The sequence below is a fragment of the Manis pentadactyla genome, chromosome 8 (assembly GCF_030020395.1).
Source record: "Manis pentadactyla isolate mManPen7 chromosome 8, mManPen7.hap1, whole genome shotgun sequence".
Taxonomy (NCBI): Eukaryota; Metazoa; Chordata; class Mammalia; order Pholidota; family Manidae; genus Manis; species Manis pentadactyla.
In genome coordinates, this window is record NC_080026.1 from 107,611,960 (window position 1) to 107,633,515 (window position 21,556).

General features: G+C 43.8%; 1 protein-coding gene across 1 annotated transcript in view; it reads right to left on the reverse strand.

Moving 5' to 3' along the window:
- PIK3AP1 (phosphoinositide-3-kinase adaptor protein 1) overlaps window positions 1–21,556 on the reverse strand; it is a 110,130-nt gene that overhangs the window by 35,025 nt on the left and 53,549 nt on the right. Inside the window, exons 5-10 of the mRNA XM_036886457.2 lie at window positions 21,103–21,245; window positions 20,852–20,984; window positions 18,660–18,856; window positions 15,870–16,059; window positions 2,067–2,162; window positions 513–710 (exon numbers count right to left, since the gene is read on the reverse strand). Of these exons, the coding sequence (XP_036742352.2) occupies window positions 513–710; window positions 2,067–2,162; window positions 15,870–16,059; window positions 18,660–18,856; window positions 20,852–20,984; window positions 21,103–21,245 (957 nt within the window). The remainder of the gene's footprint in view (window positions 1–512; window positions 711–2,066; window positions 2,163–15,869; window positions 16,060–18,659; window positions 18,857–20,851; window positions 20,985–21,102; window positions 21,246–21,556) is intronic.

Here is a 21,556-nt window from a genome sequence, read left to right on the forward strand (position 1 = left end):
GTGGAGTCGGACTCTTTGAATTAAAATCCTAGCTACAGGGTAATCAAGTGACCTCTGTAAGCCTCTATTTTCCTCGTCTGTAAAATGAGGATGATAATGGTCCTTACTTAATAGATTATTGTATAGATTAAGTGGCATGTTCCAGATACAGCACTTTTGGTAGATTTAAATAAATGTCACCTATTAAAAATCAATAACCAAAAGAAGAAAAGTTTCAGGAGATAAAAATTTACCAGGGTTCTTGCCAATTGGAGTAGAGGGAAATTTTGTTTAACCTCTGTCTTCATGCTATGCATGAATGTCCCCAGGAAGGCCAGAACCGAATTTGTTCATGGCCACTGATCTAGCTCCAGAGCCTTCCTTGAGCTCTGACCCTATCATTTCCTGCGGCTGTTGGAGATCATTCAGAAGGGGGTAGTCTTTGAGCAATGGTTCAGAAACTAGACGATCCAGAGAATTCCCATTGAGAAGCTCTGAAGATCCCACTGAGCATCATTCCCTGCCACACTTGCCTTTTGAAATGTATGGCTCATTGTCGGGCAGCTGGTGAGTGCCAGGAGCACTGGCTTCTGGCCTGGGCACTGGGATGGGGGGCCTGCTGGCCAGGTCCACAGAAAAGTCCTCGTCGTCATCCACTGTGTGATAAACATCTTCTTCTCGACTGAGGTGGTGCAGCTCCCTCTCCAAACTGGCCATTCCCACATTGTTTCCTAGAACCAAGAGAAAGGTAACTGAAAACAGTGGCCACACAAACTGGGTGGCAACCAGTCCTAACAGCCAAGAGCGTGCCCATACCTCATTTGTACAGTGCTGCCCTTTGGCAAAGCACTTTCCCTGACATCATCTCCTATATGATCTGCTGAGAACTCCATGCAAAGCAACCGAGAAAACACTGATTTGCCCATCAAGGCAGCAAAATGAAGTGACTGCTAGGTTCTATCATCCAATTTTACTGCTGGGATTCAGTTATCCATTCCATTTGAACTAGGGGACAGAGAGTACAGCACAAAAGCCAAAGGACACTTGCAACCACCCCCGATGCTGAGGCTGTAGTGTGAGCATGGCTTGGAGTCCTCACCATCAAAGGCACGAGCATACTCATCCTCAGCATCACATCCTTCCTGAGCACCTCCTCTGTGCCAAGCGCTGTTCCAATTGCATTACCAACATTATCTCCTTTGATTGTGCAACTACACTGAGAAGTAACTGCAAGTTATTCTCATTTTGCAAATGAAAAAAATGGAAACTTGTGGCTTTAAATAATTTGCCCAAATATAGAGCACAGTGGTTTAGCAGTTACCCATATTATTAAATCCTCATCCCGTCTAGTATGGTTACTATCTATCAACATAGGAAGATGTTACAGAATCATTGACTATATTCTCCATGTGTACTACTGTCCCCATGACCAACTTCTATTATGATTGAGAATTTTTGTGCCCCTTCAGAGAGCTTGCACTATTAACCTCCATGTTCTACTGCTTCTTTTGCAACCTTTGCCAACACTCTGCTCCCCCCTGACTAGAAAGATTTAGGACAGAACTTGCCTTCCATCCTTGGTTCCTAGAATCCCACAACCCTAAGTTTCTCACTGCCTTCTTCCTGGTGACATGCTGCAATGCTCTGTGCTGGGACAGTGTCCCCTTTGCTTTGAGAATCTCAGCAAACCTGGCTTTGTTTGCCATGCACCCCCATACTGCGAGCTGTGTGATCTTGGGCATGTTATGTAACCTCTATGAGCCTGATTTCTCTCTGAGACCTCACACACGTAGTGCTTTGCTCAATAAATTTTGGTCAAATAAAAATAAACATGTACGTGTAAAAAGAAATCTACCTGAAGGCAACTTGTTTGCCCAAATGAGTGGCTCCAGCAGTGGGAACTTCTGGCCCACCTATAACAGGCAGATGGGGGAGCTCATGGGGATAGAGTGCCTTCAATCACACCACATACCATGTTTGGGACAGTCCATTCCTTGAGTGGAGCCACCCTCAAATGAAACCAGGCAATGTCTCACACTTGTTTCTCTTTCCCTCTTTTTGTGTCCCTGCTCACAGCTGCAACTTACCTTCTAAAAACTTGCGGATCATAGAGTCCTTAGTGGTCCGAGAGAAACTATCTCCAGGGATTGGATTAGATGCACTGGCCTGAAGCATTTCAACATCTAGAAGGAAAAGAAGACTAAGAGTTTCTTGTTCTTCCACATGGGCAAGGAGATTTTACAGATGGATATATAAGGTTTGTCGAACCAAGAGATCTTGAACCAAGGAAGTAAAAAAGTCATTAATCCAACCATCTACCCATCCATACAGCCACTCATCCATGCATCCATCCATTCATTCAACTGTCTATCTACTCAATAAAGACAACAGTAAGTGTAGGGTATGAAGGACAGCAACACTCACAATCCTCCGGCCCTAGCCTGGACCACAGGATCCAAAAGATATAGTATGTCATTTGCATTTGAAAGAATAAGCTTAATTTTTAAATATTTAACTGTAGCATTGTTTATGACAGCAAAGAAAAATAACTGGAAGCAGGACCAACAAAGAAAAGATAAATTGTGGTTTATTTAAATAACGAGACATTACACAACAGTTAGAAGAATGTATTGGAGCTACTTCTATCAACATAGTACTATCTCAAAAACATAACAAGAACCTTTTTTTTTAGATCATCCATGTAATTGGTTATTTATAAGTAAAAAGTGCATTGACCTTTGTTTTTCACTATTCAGCATAAACCCATGGAGATCAAAACTGTATGTGAAAAACCACTCACTTACTACAGCTGATTCTACTCAGGCCTGAGCACCAATAGTGTCCTATTACTTAATGGCTCTGAAGTATGTGTTTGGGGAGCAAAACTTCAGCCTGGAATTAAAAATAGAGCTTTGATATTATCAAGAGGTTGCACTCACTGAAGTCATATCACATAGTTACTGGCGACTTATCTGCTTAGACAAAACATGTATTTTGAGGTTGAATAGTATAATTTGAGGGAAAAAATGGTTTGAACTTTTATACTATTTATTTACTACTTTGATGTCTGGGGACCAGTTAAATACAATCTGGTGAATTTGTATTAAGAATTCTATGCAACTATTTTTATATCACAGTTCCCAAGAATATTCATTGAAAAGGGGTCATGGTCATGAAGTAATGTTAAAGATAATGAACTTCATATGACATCACCCTCATTTTGAAACCAAGTATTCATTATGTACATAGGAAAAAGCCTGGAAAGAAACACATCAAAATGCTTATAGTGGTTATTCATGAAGTAGTACAGATTACAGACATTTTATTTTCTATTTCGTACTTTTTTTGTCTTCCAAAGTATCCACAGTGGTTTGTGTTGCTTTCATATATGAGGAAAACTCCATCAGCAGTTTTTTTTTAAGCCCAAGTAATTGTGATCAAGTATATACAATTAGATTCCCAAAGCAAAAATAATTTCAGGTTGTCAAAAAATAAGTGATGACTCACCTGTCATTACCAGATTGATTGATTTTTTTAATTTAAAAAATTCTGATTTTTTAAGCTTTCCAGTGACCAGATATTACTATGTATCATAGGACCTTGTTTCAAACTTTGATTATCAAACTATTAGTTCTGTGACCAGAAAAAAAGCCCACAGTGTTGGGTGAAAAAGTTGCAGACTAATGTTTACGGTCTATTATGTATATAAAGTTTTAACAAAACACAATACTGCATATTGTTAATGAGGTCATAAATATGCTGTAGGCATGTAAAAACATGCTGAGAAGGATATATGTTGAATTCAGATAGTGGTTACCTCTGGAGAAGGAGGGAAAACCATCTGATTCTGGAGGGGGCTCAGAGAAACCATAATATGTAACTTAAAAAAATATACCTGAGACAAATGAAAAAAGAAATACATATTCTTGATGAATCAGAATCCACAAGAAATATATTTTAGAAAATTCATATCTACTCCTTGCCCCCAAAGAGGGGACAATAAGATTCTATTTCTGTATTTGCATGCATATGCAAAAAGAAACTCCAGAAGAAGATGTAAGAAATTAAGATCAGTGGTTTCCTGGGAACTAGAAAGATGAGGAACAAGAACTCAACTCAAACAGAGAAAGATTTTTTTTCACTGTTCACCTTTTTATATTTTAGCTTTTAGCCTATTGAAAAAATAATATACAGAAATGCAGGACTTGATCATGTTTGTGTTACTTTATATATTATCCAAGGGAAAATAAAAAAAGAAGAAAAACGAACTCCTTTTTCCTGCCTCGTCAGTTCAATGTTAACTGACATGGCAGAGACATTACACTGACTGTGATGTGCCTTGATACCCTCCATGACAGAGTCCTGCAATTCCAGGAACCTGGTGAGCAGGGGACCTCTCTTGTCTCCACTGAATTTTATAAAGGGTAAGGAAATAAAGGTGACTGTGCCAACCCTGAAACAATCCTAGGCATTTTAATTTTTAAAAGTAAATTCTTCTGAGAACTCATGCCTAATTTACTCTTTAAAAATTCAAGACCAGAAAGATCCCACTTATTTGAGACTTCCACTTTAATTCACTTCATTGTGGTTTTAGGCAACATGTCCCACATGGAGCTAGAAAATTGGGAAGAAAGACATATTATTCTAAGGCTTGTGCCCTGCTGGGAACAGGAACCCCCCTACCTGAGTAAGAGTGTGAATTACTCTCCCCAATGTACCCCTATCCTAAACTTCACCCCACTAGCTGCCTGGGACCTGGCCAACTACTGAAACTCCTCACTGATGCAACAATAAACTCCAAACAAAATATACTCTGAAGAGGAATATACCCCAAAGGAAAGGCTTGCTTGGATCAGACACCCCTAGAGAGGAGGGGAGGAGAAATTCTATAGGCATGTCCTCGGGCTCTGTAATGCCCAGCACTCCACCCTTTAGGAACCCATAGACCCTCAGGCTCCAGCTTGACCAAGAACATGGGTCAGGTCAGAGCAGCACCAGGTCAGTTTCAATCACCAATAAGCAAATCTCCCAGGCTGGCAAAACGAGAGCACAAACCTCACACACATAATCGGTCACCGCCGCTGACAGTGGTAAAAGGGTCATGCAAAGGCCTAGCAATTTTCACTAACAAAGTTCAATTTGAGAGAACGGATTTCTATGTCCAAGAGGTAGATGCAAAATGGGAGGAACTACAAAGAGCATTAGAAAAATAAAATATGGGAGAGAATGGTAGTAACAAGAGCAGCCCTGGCTGGACCTGGCATGCTAGTACAATAAGGATGCAGACTTCTGCCCCTGGCACTATGACCCATCGTAATGTGTGACATTTTTTGTGGGTTAAAGGAAGAATTTTAAAAAGAAAACACAGGAAAAAGAATGGGCCCTAGTTATAAGACGTATCAATAGCATGAGGATACGAGAAAAGGAGAGGAAGAAGTACCAGCAAAACCAAAGCAGCATAACTCTGGGGATGATCCACGCTCACCTCTTCCTGCCCACCTGCGCCACCAAGTCACCTTCCAGGGACACTTGAGAACCATGCACATATGCGTACAACGATCGAGGCCGGCCTAACTGAGCCACTTGGGGCGAACAGATCTTTTTCCTTTATAGTCACACCTTACTAGTAGTTAAGAGCATGATTTTGGGAGTAGACAAACTGGGATCTGCTAAGTATCAGTCTCATGACCTTAGTAGAGTTATTTATCCTCCTTGAGACGCTCCAGAAGGATGGTAAGAGGCTTGGGCACTTGGATTAAAATGCACAGATTCCAATTTTGATACTTCCACCCTGGCTGCAGGACTGCAACACCCACCAGTTCAACACCAAGCAGACTTTGTAGATCCAACTGATCACTCAGCCTCACCAAATGACCATGGGCCATGCGGGCACCAGTCTACTCAGGAGGATGTGGGAGACGGTAGGGCAGGAGTGTGCCAAGCAGCATTCCTCACCAAGGGCAGTCTTTGTGCTGGTCCAGCGGCTCACATGCAAGGAGATGGGATTCATATCAGGCAGGTGGAGGAGCTGCCCTGGCAAAAGGCCTCACGCTCCACAGAAGCAGCATTTCTCTCAGCAACTCCAGGGTCCCCCACCAGAGGCATGCCAGAGCCATTGCCCTCGGTAAAGCCCGAAGTATGGTGTCCCTTTCTGCTATTTATAGTTCACATGCAGCTCCTCCCAGTTCTAGATGCAATTCACCAACCACTTAGGGGTCATTTTTCTCATAGGCAATGTTGCCTAGAAACATAGTTGATATTGGCTCTTACCAGGTTACCAGGGTAACAGAGCTATGAAATCAACCAAAGATCAAATTCTCATGCAGAAAGGGAAATGATAGCTGCTATATTAACTCTTTGCCCACAGTTATCTTGGGTTAGGTTATTTAAATCCTCTCAGCTTCTCTTTTCCTGTCTGTAAAATGCTGATAATTATAGTATGTATCTTATGGTTTGTCATGCGTATTAATGAGACACTTGCCAAGTGCTTAGCACAGTGCCTAGCACAGAGGAAGTGCTAAATGAACGCTGGCTATTATTGCTATTACTATTATAACTATTATCATTATTATTAAGTCTAGTGTCTTAAGCAGAGAGCAATTTTAAAAAGAGGAGTCAATTTGCACTTTTTTTAACAGGAACTTTGAAGTCAAGTCTCCTCCTTCAGGATAATAAAGGTTTATGATTAATTCTAGTATCTGAATCACCACACATATTCTCAAATATCATACGTATTCATTTCCTAGTAAACAATCACCCAATCAATATTTTTATATTTGAATATACTTAAAGCGTGGGGGGAATCTTGAGATAACAAATGCCAATTCTTACAATAGAATTTTGTGTGGACTCACTCACCCACAAGGTTTGCCAGGCATTTTCTTAACTGTGGTTCCTGAACACTAAGTCCTGGTTGGACATAGCTGTAGGCTTCTTTTCTGGGTTGCCAAGTCTCTGCTTCCACTAATGTCACTAATCAATCATAGCTTTCTTTCTGGCCTCAGAATCCTTCTCAACACAACTCCCCACAGCTGACATTGGCATATGAAATTATTTTTAAAACACTATTTGCCATACCTGTGTTGGGCAAGTAATCCAGACCTGACCTGGATGTCCCATGCCCATTTGCGCTGTGCTTTTCAGAGGCCTCATCATGTTCTTTACTAGTGGGCTCAGCAATGGACACCAAGGGGAAATTCTACCATGTCTTCACTCCCTTCTGGCCCCACTCCATGCAGCTGGGATCATAGGTAAAAGCTGACCTTAAGGATAAAGCCTAAAGCCAAAAGATCTGAGGCATGGCTAGGAAAGCATGAAGGGTGCAGGGAGGAGAGGATAGGGTAGTCTGTAGACACAGAAAGCCTGTAAGTAAAAGGTGAAGACCTTAAAAAGGGTTGGGGCCCAGTGAATGGTCTGCATTCAGGGGACAAACCTAAGTCAGAAGAAGGCAGCAGCTGAAGCCAGGCAAGCAGTAGAGATCTAAGATACTGGCCACTAAGTCAACATTGCAGTCAGAGGTGGTGGTTATCAACATAGACTTTGCTATGTTGGAGAACTGGGCTCAAGCCTGTCTCTGATGCTCAGAAGTTCTGTGTTCCTGGGCAAGTAACTTGACTAAGCTTTTGAATCTCCATCTGTAAAGTGGGGATAAATAACAGTACCTACATCATATGAAGACTGTATGGGCCAGTTGAAACAATGCTTATAACATATTTAGCAACAGTGCCAAGTACTAAATATTGACAGTTATCACTGTCATTGTATTGAGGCAATGTATAACTAGTTTTCCACTGCTGCTGTAACAAATTACTGCAACCTTAGTGGCTACATTATTCTGCCTTCCACAGTTGGGGCCAAATAATGGCACACTCAGTCAGCCATGAATTTCCTTCCATACTGGGCTGGTGAGGGGAGTAGGGCACAGGGATTAGGGCACTCTCAGGTAGTGTCCACACTCGGACTCAGCAGCACAGGCCTAAGGTAGGCAGTGCCACTATTAAGTCTCCAGTGTGCACTGCCTTAAATGAAATCACCTAAAAATAATTTTCTTTCCACTTATATTTTAAATAAAATGATTCTTTTTATATTGAACATAAATATTTTTTAATTAGACCAGTAACAGCAAATATATACATTGGGCTCCATGTCCCTAGTCCATATTCAAGGCAAAGGTCACTAATCAATCATAGCATTCTTTCTGGCCTCAGAATCCTTCTCAATACAACTCCCCACAGCTGACATTGGCATATGAAATTATTTTTAAAACACTATTTGCCATACCTATGTTAGGCATTGAGTCCTAGTAGTAGCAGGTACTACTTTTGTAATAATAAAGAAAAGAGTAATACCTAGTTGTTTGGAGTTAATGAGCAGTAAGACCCTCTCAGACTCTACATGTGACAACCTCATGTGTACGTACAACCCAGGTGTACAGTGAACAACACAAGGGACTAAATACACATAAAATTCTGGAGGTGAAGAGAGTTTATTTCCAGAGAAAGACATTTTGTAAAGGAAAGCAGAACAACAAATTCCTGCATTCCTGGATGCTCAGGGTTTGTACTTCAAATTCCAAGCACTTAACATTCACCACTTGTCAGTTATAAATAAACTGAAATGCTCTGAAACCTGTTGGTCTAAGGAGAAGGTGCAAAGTTCTTTTATTTCAGTGAAGACAGAGAGAAAAAAAACAGTAACAGAGAAACTCTGGGGCACAGGGTCCTTTAAGGAAGAGCCAGTTGGAGAATTACACTGTACTTTACTTCAGGAATCAATTAGAAAGACCCATTCCTGGGAAGAAAGAAGACTGAACAGATGAGAGAAAGCCCAGGCAGGCACTTAATAAAGCAATGAGTCAGAGCACTAATGAATTTTCAAGGAAACCCATATGATACACCTTCTGGGACTTAAATCTAGACCACTTAGCTACAGTGGAAACTCTATCCAGATTATGTGCTGTTAATTTAATATAAAACCTAATCTGAGTATATAATATAGTAAAATGTCAGATACTGAGAGACTGTTTTTCCAAAAGGCTCTCAAACTCTGAAAGCAGGCCAAAAGGAAAAAAAAATTTTTTTCAGCAAGTATTTCTGTGCCCTAGGAGCCTGAGAACAAGCAGCAGCATGGTAAAACATTTGAGGATGACCTCTGAGACCTGTCTGGTGCTGTCTGCACTTGGGAGGAATGAAGGGGGCTTTGATTGGCCATGTCAGTAAGAAAGCTCAGCCTTCCCATACTCTAATGGAGAAGTGATAGGAAAGAGAGAGACAGAGACTGAGAGAGGGAGAGATAGTCACACACATACAGAGAGAAGGACAGAGGCAGAGATAGGACAATGGCAGTGATTGGCAATGAAAAAGCAGCGGCTAAGAGTGAAGGGTTAGGAGAAGTACCGAGTTAGATTTTGTGGATTTCTTATGCAGACAAGTGCCTCAGTACAGCACTCTTGGTGAGCACGCTCACCCTCTGCTGTGCAGGAATCAGTCCACGGGACAAGCCCAAGGTGGGGCACAGCAGGTACCATGACTTCCTAAGTCACAAGCCCCACCCCCTGCATCCACGTGAGCAGCAGTCCTCTTGGAGCACTGGGTCCTCATCCTCCATGGCACCATCCTGCTTTGTGGTTATGTATCTAGCTTTGTGGTGTTCTGGTTTCCTATCCAGCTCTCCCTCTAGAAGGAAATGTTTGGAAGGTAAGGCCCAGGCTAGCTTATATACTGACTCCTCATCACCTGGCAGAGTGACTTAAACACACAAGGGGTTGATAAATATTGGTGAATGAATGAAGGGGTGAATGAACAAACGGGTACTCAGCTGGTGGACATGAAGGTGTTTGGGCTCTGTGAAGGAAATCTGGCCATTTCCCACACTTCAATTCAGGCAGCAGGCGCAGCACAGGCAAACGTATGGAGAAAGGAAAGAAAAGGTAGCCTAGGGCAGCTGAAGGCGTTACTACCACACCCAGGACGTCCCACACTCGGGGACATCTAATAGGTATCTCACTTCCACTTACCAGAAAAGTGAAGTCTGCACTGGAATGTCTACACACTATTTCACACCACAAAATCTAGGATGACTTACTTTCTGGTACTCTCAAATTGAAGACACAGTTGAGCACTAATGGTGTGCAGCACTGTGGATGATACATACTTCCTAACTGACGTAAGAGCAGGTAACCAGAGAAGCATGTACATAACCAGAGTGCAAAGCGATCTGCGGGCAATGCCCTGAGAAAGTGTAGCACACAGCTGTGCAGTTCCAGAGGGAGCGAGGTTGCTGTTAGTGGTGGGATTTTACCTTATTCACTTTAAAATATTCAATCCAGCATGCTTTCACCAAGTGCTTATGTCCCCAACACTGTTCTTGTACATCCGGAGCAGCAAAAAGCAACAGAAGTCAGGAAGTGCCTTGAGCCTCCCTTTGCCCTGCTGGGTCAGTTTCAGCCCTGGAAAGGACAGGCACGACCCTCCTCTGAATGAATTCCTTGCTGGTAAGACCTCATGCCTTGCACCAAGCCCCATTGCCCCTAAAACACTTCTTGGCCAGACTTCTGGCCAGTCTTCCCAAGATAGCAGGAGGATGGCAGAGCCTCTGCAGCTGAAGGAGAGCCAACTCCTAAGAGAGAAGGGTGCAGAGAGGGAAGGCGGTATGTTTCAGAAGCAAATCAGTTATTTAACAACCTTGCTTTATAAACAGTCCTTCAGCTGGGCTCAGACCTTACACAGTTAGACATCGAGGCCCTTTACTGCACCCACCTGTGCCTCCAGCTCCGCGGGGCGCAGCTCCCACAGAGGAGCTGTAATCCAAGAGCCCAGGTGAAGAAATCACTGCTGGAGATGATCAGATGCAAAGATGCCAGTCACCAAGGAGGCTGCTGAGGGAAGCCAGCAAGGTAGCCGGGGCTGTCAGCTCTCCACCATACGCAAACCTGAGCCACCGAACTGGGCAAAGGGAGCAGGGGTGCGAGAGGGAAGTTCGGCACAGGAGTCACCTTAAGCAGTACATCCCTCTGGAACTGATGAGAATGACTCGTATGAGTTCAGTTTCTAGCAGCGAGATGCCAGCCTTTCCCCTTGCGCTGCCTTCCCCTGACAGAAGACGAGACTCTGAGATATTCAAGCTTGGCTAAATCCACAAGTGCATCATCTTGGAAACAGCTGGACGTGAGCCTTCCAGAAATGGCTGCCAAGGCCTTAGTACCCAGAGCTGTGGGGGGTGGGGGTGCTGTGACCAGTCACAGGGTGAGGCTTTCCACCCAAATGTATTACCTAAGGCATAGGACCACCAGGACCACCAAGTCATTCTCCAAAGGTAAGGACAGAAGCCAAAGAACTACAGAGAAGATTGGGAGATAGTGAAAACACCCAGAGACAGATGAAAAAACACCTTGATTTTTATTTAGTGTTTGTATCATCTTACCCTTTTAAGAGATATTTATTTCTTATATAGTAATGTGGGGAAGTTAATTATTTAAATCCGTGGGGTCTTGAACAAAAATTCTCAAGAGAATTAAGAGCAATTAGTCTGATAACAAAGACATGTAGTTGCCACCTGGTGGCAGCATATTTAAACTAAAGACTCTGAAGTGTGGGGGATGTGTGCATGTGTGTCTGTGTGTAGGTACACCCACACAAGTTCAGGGGAAGGAGAGATCGGAGTGGAATCATAAAATCTCAGGGTCAGATCCCAACATTGCTCCCTTGCTCCCCTTCGTCCAACACAGGGAGTTGCCCTGACAACCCTCCTACTTAGTGGTTGTCTTGGATTCCTTTGGAGAAGGGGAACTCATTACTATCCCTTTGAGATTTCCAAAACTCAAGTCTGAAAGAGGCAGATTTGTCTCTGCAAGGTTAGGTGACCTTCAAAGCAGTGGTAAGGAGCTGGTCTTAAGCCTGCATTCCAGTAGGTTAGTCCTGTGAGCAAGTGAATAAATGACTGAATGACTGCAGCCGATATTCCTTAATATGCTCATTTTCAGCCTCTCTCATTGTATGGTAACAAAGGTGGGGCACTGATAGACTCAACTATTTAGATATTTAGAAATAGCTCTTAAGTGTCCATCTCAGGGCTGGTAAATGCAGACCCCAGAGGAAGGGCAGGCCAGGATTGTCCCCCTGGGAATCTGCAGACTCAGATGCCTGACCCAGTTCTCCCTCCTTACTTAAGATGGGACTTAAGTAAGTTACTAAATCTTGGAACCATAGTTTTCTCACCTGTAAAATAGAGATAATTCTATCCACCAAGCACAAGATAACAGAGATAAAAGCAGTGGGCTTGAGAGGGCTGGCAGGTGTCCTGAGTCACTACGGTGCCAGGCAGTGTTGCAAATATGCATCTTAGATTTATCAGTTTGTCCTACTTATGTATAAACTAAATCGTCTTCTCCCAGGAGAGTTACTAGTAATGAAATGAATGGGTCCTCCCCAGGTACAAGCTGCTGCTGCTTCTGGGACAGTACCTAAGTGGTCATCCTCAAGATTAAACCACAGAGACAATAACACAAGTTAAACCATGTCTAGAATCAGAAAATTCAGAGTTTACATGATCTGGCAAATGAAAAATGCAGTGGGTCTCCTTTCTCTACCCCAAAGCAGCCAAATCTACAGCCTGCCTGTCAGTGGTCTCCTTCTAGCTCCACAGCAACCAGAACTCTGCCCCTCACCCCCAACTTCAAGTAACTTTACAGTTCACCAACTGGCCACAAACCAGGCTCGCTCCACAGCACTCCACTGCCTTGGGAATTGCCGTAGAGCTCACTGTTACTGCTGTGCGGGGCCGGCAGACAAATGATGGCACAGCTGCCTTTAGCAGGTCTCAAAGTCTTCCACTGATCCGGTGGGGGAATTTTGTATGTTGGAGCATCTGGGGGATAATAGGTGTTAAGATTCTCTGCCAACATTAGAGTGCCAGCAAAGTGGGGGATTCTTTAATTGTTCAATTGCCCCTTAATAAGGACACAGGACAGAAACACAGATGCACAGTCTCTGGCCTTCAAGTGGGAACCAGTTGTTCCTCAAATGTTCTTTTGTGAATGGGTCTCTGTACCATATTGGAAAGGACTATGTCTTGGCCCCGCTTTACTCCCCAACACCCAGGAGAACAAGTAGCAGAAACACAGTAGATGCTCCAGAAATGCTTGCTGCACCTGGAGAGATAGACGCATGTGCAAGGGCAGGGGGCGCCAGAGCTTGTATTGTGAGTTGATGTCTGGGCTACAGAAAGGAAGTATGGCTTTGGCCATGCTAAAAGAAACCAGGACTAAAATTTGTGGTGTTAGATGGAAATTTTTGGAGTGGAATAAAGAATATGGTCCTAGAGACAGAGAGATGTTGGTTCAAATCTGCGCCCATCACTTATTAGCTGTGAGAGTTTGGAAAAATTATTTCACTTCTCAGTATCTCACTCTCCTCATTTGTCAAGTACAGGTTAATGAAGCATCCTTGTGCATTTGCCTTAGGGATTCAGTGAAACAGAGGGTGTGGATGGTGGGGGTGACGCCTTCTCCCTCACCTCCCTGCTGGGTCACAGCTCACTGGGCGGGGCTTTCAGCAGCACTTCCAGTTTTCCCTGTTAGGTGCTGGAAGGGAGCTTCGGGCACTCTTCCTCTCTTTCTCCCTTCTCCCCCAGAGGGAAGCCAGTGTGATGGACAAGCACCTAACAGCCACTGAGCCCCACCTTGTAAGTATTGGGGTTGAACCATCAGTTGCTGGTGTCAGGGTCTGCCTTCGGACCTGTGAGCGGCCCACACTCCCTGCTCCAAGGCATGCTGTTGTGCTCGCTTGTACATTCATGGATTGGAAAATCTGGCCCACCTTCCTGTGGCCCCAGCGCTCCACTTCTTCCCAAGCTGAATGTTGGCAATACTTAATCCAGCCCATTCCAGAAAAACCCTCCATCAATTAAGCTGATGGGTATTTGTCTTGTCTTTATTGAATCTATTAATAAGACCAGAGGGGAGAAGGGCTAAGTCTTAGTGTTTTAGACTGCTTAGCATTTGATAGCAAATGTTGGTAACGTATTAAGAAGGCTCTTAGACAGCACATTGCAGGGTCCTCCTGCTTCAACCCAGGTAAATGCACTGAATTCCAACGTTGTTTAAACCAGTGGTTTTCCGAGGGAGCGACACTGCCCTCTAGGGGAGGCTTGGAAAATCCATGAGGGTTTTCTGGGTTGTCACCATGATGGAGGAGGGGCACTACAGTAGCCCCCCTAATCTGTGAGGGGATGCATTCCAAGACCCCCAGAGGACACCCGAAACCTTGGATAGTACCAAACCCTGTATCTACTGTTCTCTCCTATACACACAGACCTGGGATAAAGTTCAATTTATAAATTACACACAGCATGAGAGTAACAACAATAACAATGAAATAGAACAATTATAAACATATACTGTAATAAAAATGATGTGAACGTGGTCTCTTTTTCTCTCAAAATATCTTATCATGCTGTGCTCACCCTTCTTGTGATGATGCAAGATGATGAGATGGAGGTAATGACGTGGGCACTGTGACCTAGCATTAAGCTGCTATTGACCTTCTGACAATGTGTCAGGAGGACCATCTGCTTCTGGACCTTAAAGTGAAATTGTAGATAAGGGGGGACTACTGCACTGGCATTTAGCAGGAGAACAGAGAAAGATGCCAGACATCCTGCAACGTGCAGGACAGTCCTACACAGTGAAGTGCTGGTATCCCTCATGACTTTTAAGAAATTCATTAGTCATACATATAGGTAAAAATATGATTTGTATTTATACATATGTGTGTTTTGGTACATACCTATGCATACATATATGTGTGTATATATATATATATTTATTTATTTAATATCAGCTGGTACAGGGAAATTATGGACAAATATATCCTCCAAGCTATGATGAGTGCTACGCTGGTTGGTTGGGTAGAGCCTATGGACTTATAATAACTCAGTTATCTATTTCTATTTTGTTTCCAGTTTTTGTAGTAAGAATGTGTCACTTTTGCTATTGGAAAAAACAAGATAACCAAACATGGGCAAATTTTTAAACTCAATCTGCAAGAAAAATCATGTCTTGGAGATACGGTGTTTGGAATTACTTTTATCATATCTTAATCTAATAAACTAAGTTACCAAAAAAACCCTGCTTATAATTTCCTGAGTCCACAAACTAAACTGCTTCAGATATAAATATAATTGTATCTCTGCATGGTTTTAAAATACATCTGAATTTTCCTGGAATGCAATTGCCATGGAAATGGAGAGGAGAAGGTGAAGAATCATTCACCATCTAGGAAAATCCATCCACTGGTGCCCACATGGCTGGCAGTATCTGAGTCACTAATACAATAGACATGTGTCGGGTGGCATTTGAGACCATGACATTGGCAGTGATTCTGAGAGTAGATGTCTGCATCTAGTTCATTATGTGCTCATATGCAGGCATGCCTCCATATTTCCTCTCCTTTTAGTTCTCTTTTATATCGCAATTAGAGGGTTATTTGATTTCTAAGTATTTCACATGTGTTAGGTTATTTTATACACTAATCTCATGTCAGGGTAGTAAAGAGCCATTATGAAATGTCTTCTATAGAAAGGGCCCAATGGGACTGACAGGGTTGAAAGCCACTGATTTTGTTTCTTGGGTCACAAGGCAATACCTCCAGCAACTCTGACCTCCAGGCCCTTGCTTAAGCTTTCCAGTCATACAGCAGTCAGAGCAGAGGAAGTCTGGCAAAGAATTCTGCTTGTTACAGCACATGATGACAGATTTAACTTTGTGTAAAACAGGATCTTCACCTCTCTGGGGTGGGGTGGGGTAAGCAAGGGACTTCCCCCACAACACACCCGAATGAAGAAAGCCATTTGTCAGCAGCAAGATGGAAGCAGAACTGGGCTGTGCTACTTACAGAGGTCTTCAGTGGCAGCTGGGACGAAGGCAGCCATGGACTCGTACAACTCCTCATCACAGCCCGGGTTGAGGGAGCATTTCATGAGCAGGTCCGTGGAAAGGTGGGCCATGGACTCATACACAGCGTCAGCCTCCTCCCCTTGCATCAGCTCCTCTTTAATGTGACTCTTCAGCATGTCCACAGTTTCCTGGAAGGGAAGGGATGCTTGGCTCACTGAGACACCTGGCTTTCTGGGCCCAGGTAGGCCCCTGAGGGGGCTTGAAACAAGCAAAGTAAAGGTTCACAGGGGTCACGTTTGCAACTGTGTGTGTATGTATCTCCCACCAAACTGAAAGCTCCTTGAGGCCAGGCTCTAAGTCTTTTTTTGTTTGTTTTATGTTTTTTAACTTTGTAGTGCTGTGCAGGCAGGAGTCCTACCCACAGGAGATACTCGTTAAACATTAAATGAGTGCTGGCCAGAGGATACAAATTAAAGACTTTTTCATGAGCACCCCCTTATATGTCAGACACAATGCTACCTATTAGCCTTTGTTGCCTTATGTCATCCTTTCCACACCTGCTTGAGAAAGGTAGAATGTTCTAGTTCACAAAGAGAAAAACGAAGTTCAGCAAAAGCTACTGCCTTACTCAAGGGTCTGCAGTTCTGGCTTCTGACCCTTCTACTACAGCCTAGTTCTTTCTAAAATGGGAACAAATGACACATGAGGGTAGAACCCTTACCAGACAGATGTAAATTCAAACAGGCTAACCAGGGCTGCAGCCAAGGTGCCCTTGCACTTCTGCGTAGTTGGAGGTCCCTCAGGAACTCAAGGCCCTAGTCCCCAGCCCTCCCAGTAACTGCTCCAAAGTGCCTGAAAGTGCATTGCTCCGAAGTGTCCCCCTCAGTGCCCAAGAGGAGAGAGGGTCTTGGATGAAATGTCCTGAGGTCAGACAGGCTGCCCTTTGTCATCCTGCCTCCAGGTGGTTATGAAGCCAGAGAGCTGGTTTCTCTGAAACCTCTGCACAACTTTTCCTGGTAAGAAACTTTGGTGTTTCACAATCCTTATTTCAGCATCAACCCACAGAAATCCTCCTTTTCATCATCACTGCCCCAAGAGAGCTAATCTGCTATTGATACTTGCTCTTGGTTTTCTGATGGGACCCAAGGAGTGGACCAGGTTGACAGCTGAAAAGTGCTGGAGACTCCGGGGCTGGCATTTGGTTTGATGGGGCATAAAGAGGAAAGGGGACAGTTCTTAGAGGTTAAAAGCAACACACAAGGAGAGCCTCTGGCAGCAGTGCACTTGCTGAAAGTGATTATGGTCGGAGAACAAAGACAATATAGAAATGTGAACCAGATTAACTTCAGTACAAAATGGAGGTGCATCTTTAAACTGCCATGTTATACAGAGTAGAATAACAGGCCCCAGTTTTTGCATCAAACTAGATTCGATCCTTTCTCCACCCTTGCTGGTATATGACACTAGGCACAATTATTCTACCTTTCTAAGCCCTTTTCCTAATTTATTAGAGAGATAACAATGCTGTCATTTTTAAAGGACTATGGTGAGGATTAAATGAGATAATGCATTTGCCAATCAGATGAATTCAATAAATAGTAGCTATTACTATGAACAGAATATGTCCTTAATAGAAACTATTAGCATGGAAAGGAAACATTGCATCTTATACATTTGTGACTTCAAAGTAAAGCTGAGTAAGTACTCCTGGCCCATGAGCACCTTTTAGCCTCACTGAGGTGATGCCCCCAAACAGGCACTCATGCTGTTCTGTTCATTCAATACCCTTAATGACCCGCAAAACTTTGGGAAAACCCCTCTATGTGCCTCAGTGAGTCACTGCCTTATAGACTGTCAGATACAGGGCAGAGACTTGAGCTTCTGGGGAGGTGTGAGGCTCACTCCTGTCTGGAAATAGAAAGCAAGACTGGATCACATTTACTGTTCCTTGTGAGGCCACAGCCGCACACACACGAGACTGAGCTATTCTCGATTCCCTTCTGCAATCTGTGAAGATGGAGGAAAACCAGGGTGGAGTCAGGAAGGGCTGCTGTCTCCCAGACAACGGAAGCAAAATGATGGCATGGAACAAGGCAGAGCCATGGGATGAGATTACACTCAAAGAAAAACCCGAAGTCAGTGAGCGAGGGGGATTTCAGGGTCCAAAACCATGTGAGCAGATAGTGGGCATGTCTACCTTGAGACAGGCAGAGGCTCGGAAAGAGAGACAGGCTGTCAGCAGCAGGTGAGGCCTCAGGTGCAGAGCCTCACTGTGGTCTCTGCCAAGGAAGGAACTAGTCCTCACACAGTTCACCTGGGCGTGATGGTGGCGAGGCAGCTGGAAGCACTGGACCAAGGCGGCTTGGAAGTGGATGGGAGGCAACTGGGTAAGAGGGATCAGCATCAGCCCTCAGCAGATTCACTCTGCCAACACCTCTATAAGTTCTCTGAGGGTGAACCTCAGTGCCTTATGTACTTTATTTCCTTTTTTCCTCAAAACAAGCCAATGGGTAGGACTATTAGTATCTTCCTTCTGAATATTAGGAAACTGAGAAAGAGGATACAGCATTTGCCCAAAGTCACATGGCTGACAAGTGTTCTTACAGGAATTTAGAGCCAGGTTCCACGTGACTCCAGGGCTCCTCTCCTAAACCCACACCTAGCGGCCCTGCTGGAGGACACTCATGAGGACATGCTAGACATGAAATCCACCCGTCTTTGGTGGAAGGGCAGCCAGGGACCTCAGAGTGCATTTCCAACCCCGAGGCCTCCACCGCCTTGACCTTACCACATACTCATCGATGAACTGCCGCAGGTCCCTGAAGCCATGTTTTTCGGCAATGGTGTTGGGGTAGTGGCCGTGCTTGTTGGCCACACTGTATGCCTGTAGGGCTCCCGGGCAGGTGAGCAACAGGGCAGTGAGGTTCTTCAGTCCATACTTTGCAGCAAAATGCAACAAGGTGGGCAGCTCTTCATCCCTCTGATCTGAGAAGTTGTTAAGGAAAATTTAATGGACAGAGAAAAATGAGGGCACAAGACCCCCTTGTTCAGAGACAAAGCTAGCAAGCCTGGCATGGCATCTCATCATTACTTCTTGGTTGACTAACATCTGACGGCTCTCTTCTGAGGCACCACTAAAGATTATGTCCTCAGATGACAGAAGATAGGATGTTAATTAATTAGCAAATCTAATAATTAATATCCTATCTTCTTTCTCTAAAAGGATTGGAGAATCTTGAGAAATAATACTAATTCAAAATGTAATCATTTCCTAAAGGTTTAAATAGCAGCCACAAAATACAACAGGAATCATGTTTGAGCTTCTCTGCAAATTTCAAAGCACTTTAGAACAACTGTTTTTTGCTGTTAAAAGGAAAAGTCCATCCTCTTAGTTCTTATTCCCAATTTCATACAGGAATCCTGGGTGTTATTTAGCCTTTCCATGGCCCTTAGTTTTGAACTAGAAAACATTTCCAGACTATCTACAAAGAACCTGGGATGACTGACAAGATGGTATTCAATGAGTTCCCTGTTCAGGGTAGGTTTAATGCATGTGAATCCCACAATGTTCTTAACCCTCTGACTCATGGGAAATGCACCCCTGAGTCACTGGATCCCCATGACCCCCTCCACCTACTAATATATGGATATAACAAGTTAAACTTGACCACGAAAATAGACACATTTGTGTTGTGGGGTTGGCAGACAAACTTTTTTCCATGAAAGTTGATTTCTAAATCCAGCAATGATATTTAGATAGAGAGATACATATGTGTAGATACACATATACATACATTTCTACGTGCACATGCACATGCACACACACACACACATTTTTTTAAATAAGACAAGCCCAGTTTTCCATTCACCAGGATATAATCCTTGGGTTGAAGGATCTGAAAATGTTCCAAAGATCCCACATTGCTAGGCTATGAAATATTCTCTCCTGAGCCCCAAGTTTAAGCACAGAGGATATTAATACTTGCTGGAAGTATTGCAAAAGACTTCCACAGGAGGATAATGGGGAGAAGCAACAAGGGAATGCCCCTGGGAGAAGGACTTGAAGGTAATATTGCCTCATCCCTATGGCTCTCTTAGGCAGTGGAAGGAGAGAACAGGCAGAAGACAACCAGAGACTTGGTTTTATTTACTCGCATTTATGTAGTGCAGGCACAGGACCCCACAGGAAGAGTGGGGTCCACGGAAGCACCACAGCAGGCAGCTGTCCAGGACAAGCACCATCCCCATGCACGTGCCTGTGCAAGTGGTGCTCCCAGCTCCCAGGGTGTTGCGTGCACATGACACTGCTCCTCCCTCATCACACAAATACTTGTTTTGAGCCTACAATAGCCACCCAGGCACAGTGCCAGCTCTTATGGAGCCGACAGCCTAGCAACAAAGAGACACAGCTGAGGAGTACTAGGGCTGAGGATATCCAATATGCTTCAAGGGAAGAGGCCTGCAGCATTAAATGGAACCTACCGAAGGCTCAAGAGAGCCTTCCTAAAGAAGTGCTACCAAAGCTGCTGCAGGGAGGTGAAGAGAAGTTAGCCAGGCATGTGGCAACCAAGAACGGGATGAGAAACTGCATTTCCATGAGTCGAGATGGCAGGGTAGAATTATTATTATGTGAAACAAGTTAATACCTTCTGAAGCAGAGCACAGAAGCCAAGGGAGAGTGGAGAGAGATGAGGGCAGAAATGTAGCAAGAGCTCCTTAGGAAGGGCTTATGAACACATTTAAGAGTTTTGACTTTATCTAGAAGGGAAATGGGAACCACAAAGGGTGGTGTGGTGAAGTATTCTGATTTACGATTCAGAATCTGTAGCCATCCAGTGAAGAATGAATCCCTCTCAAAGCATGAGTCATACATCAGGAACCAACAGAACCAGCAGAATCAGCACAGGCTGACTGGGTGCTGGAACCAAAAAACTGGAATCAACCTGCTGTTAGTTTCCTGAGGTTTGACTGTTAACTTACTTGTCATCATATCTTCCTCCTCCAGCTGATTGATTCCAAAGAGGTGCAGTCCACTTGCAGGGATGTTGTTCTTCAGGGACTCAGTTAGCAGTTTATCAAGGGTCTCTGTGTTGTAGGGCACAATTTTAAAGGCCTAAATACAAAAGTGAAGCTGTCAGATTTTTAACCCAGCTATCTCCCATCCGGAAGATCTGAGCCATGAGCAGAAAGTACATGTCCGGGAAACTCAGGTTTCCTTTCAACATCCTTACCTGACACATGAATTCCACAGGATTCGCAGCATTGGACAATAAATTTCCAATTTCTTCCATGTCAGTATAATAGCTGATAGCGGTTTCGCACACCACTAAATCCCCGGAATATATCTTCAAAGAAACAGTCCCAGATGAAAAGTCTGGACAGAAGAAAAGATACTATAAAAGTGCACAGAAAGAACAAGGGCCCAAGGGAAAGTGTTCATGGAGTTATATTAATGGTGAAGAAATTAACTCGGGGTTGGAAGAAAGACATTGGAGGTGAGATGGGGAAGTGAGGGTAAGGCAGGAAGTAGAAGGTGAGCAGACTAGCACGTGGGAGGCCTCTGACTCGGAGAAATTATCCTCATTGGGTCTGCAATTTAATTTTTGGAAGATCTCCATCTGTTTGGCTCATTACTGTTGGCTAAGTGCTGCAGTAAGCAAGAACTGACTTTAAAGGACTTTACAC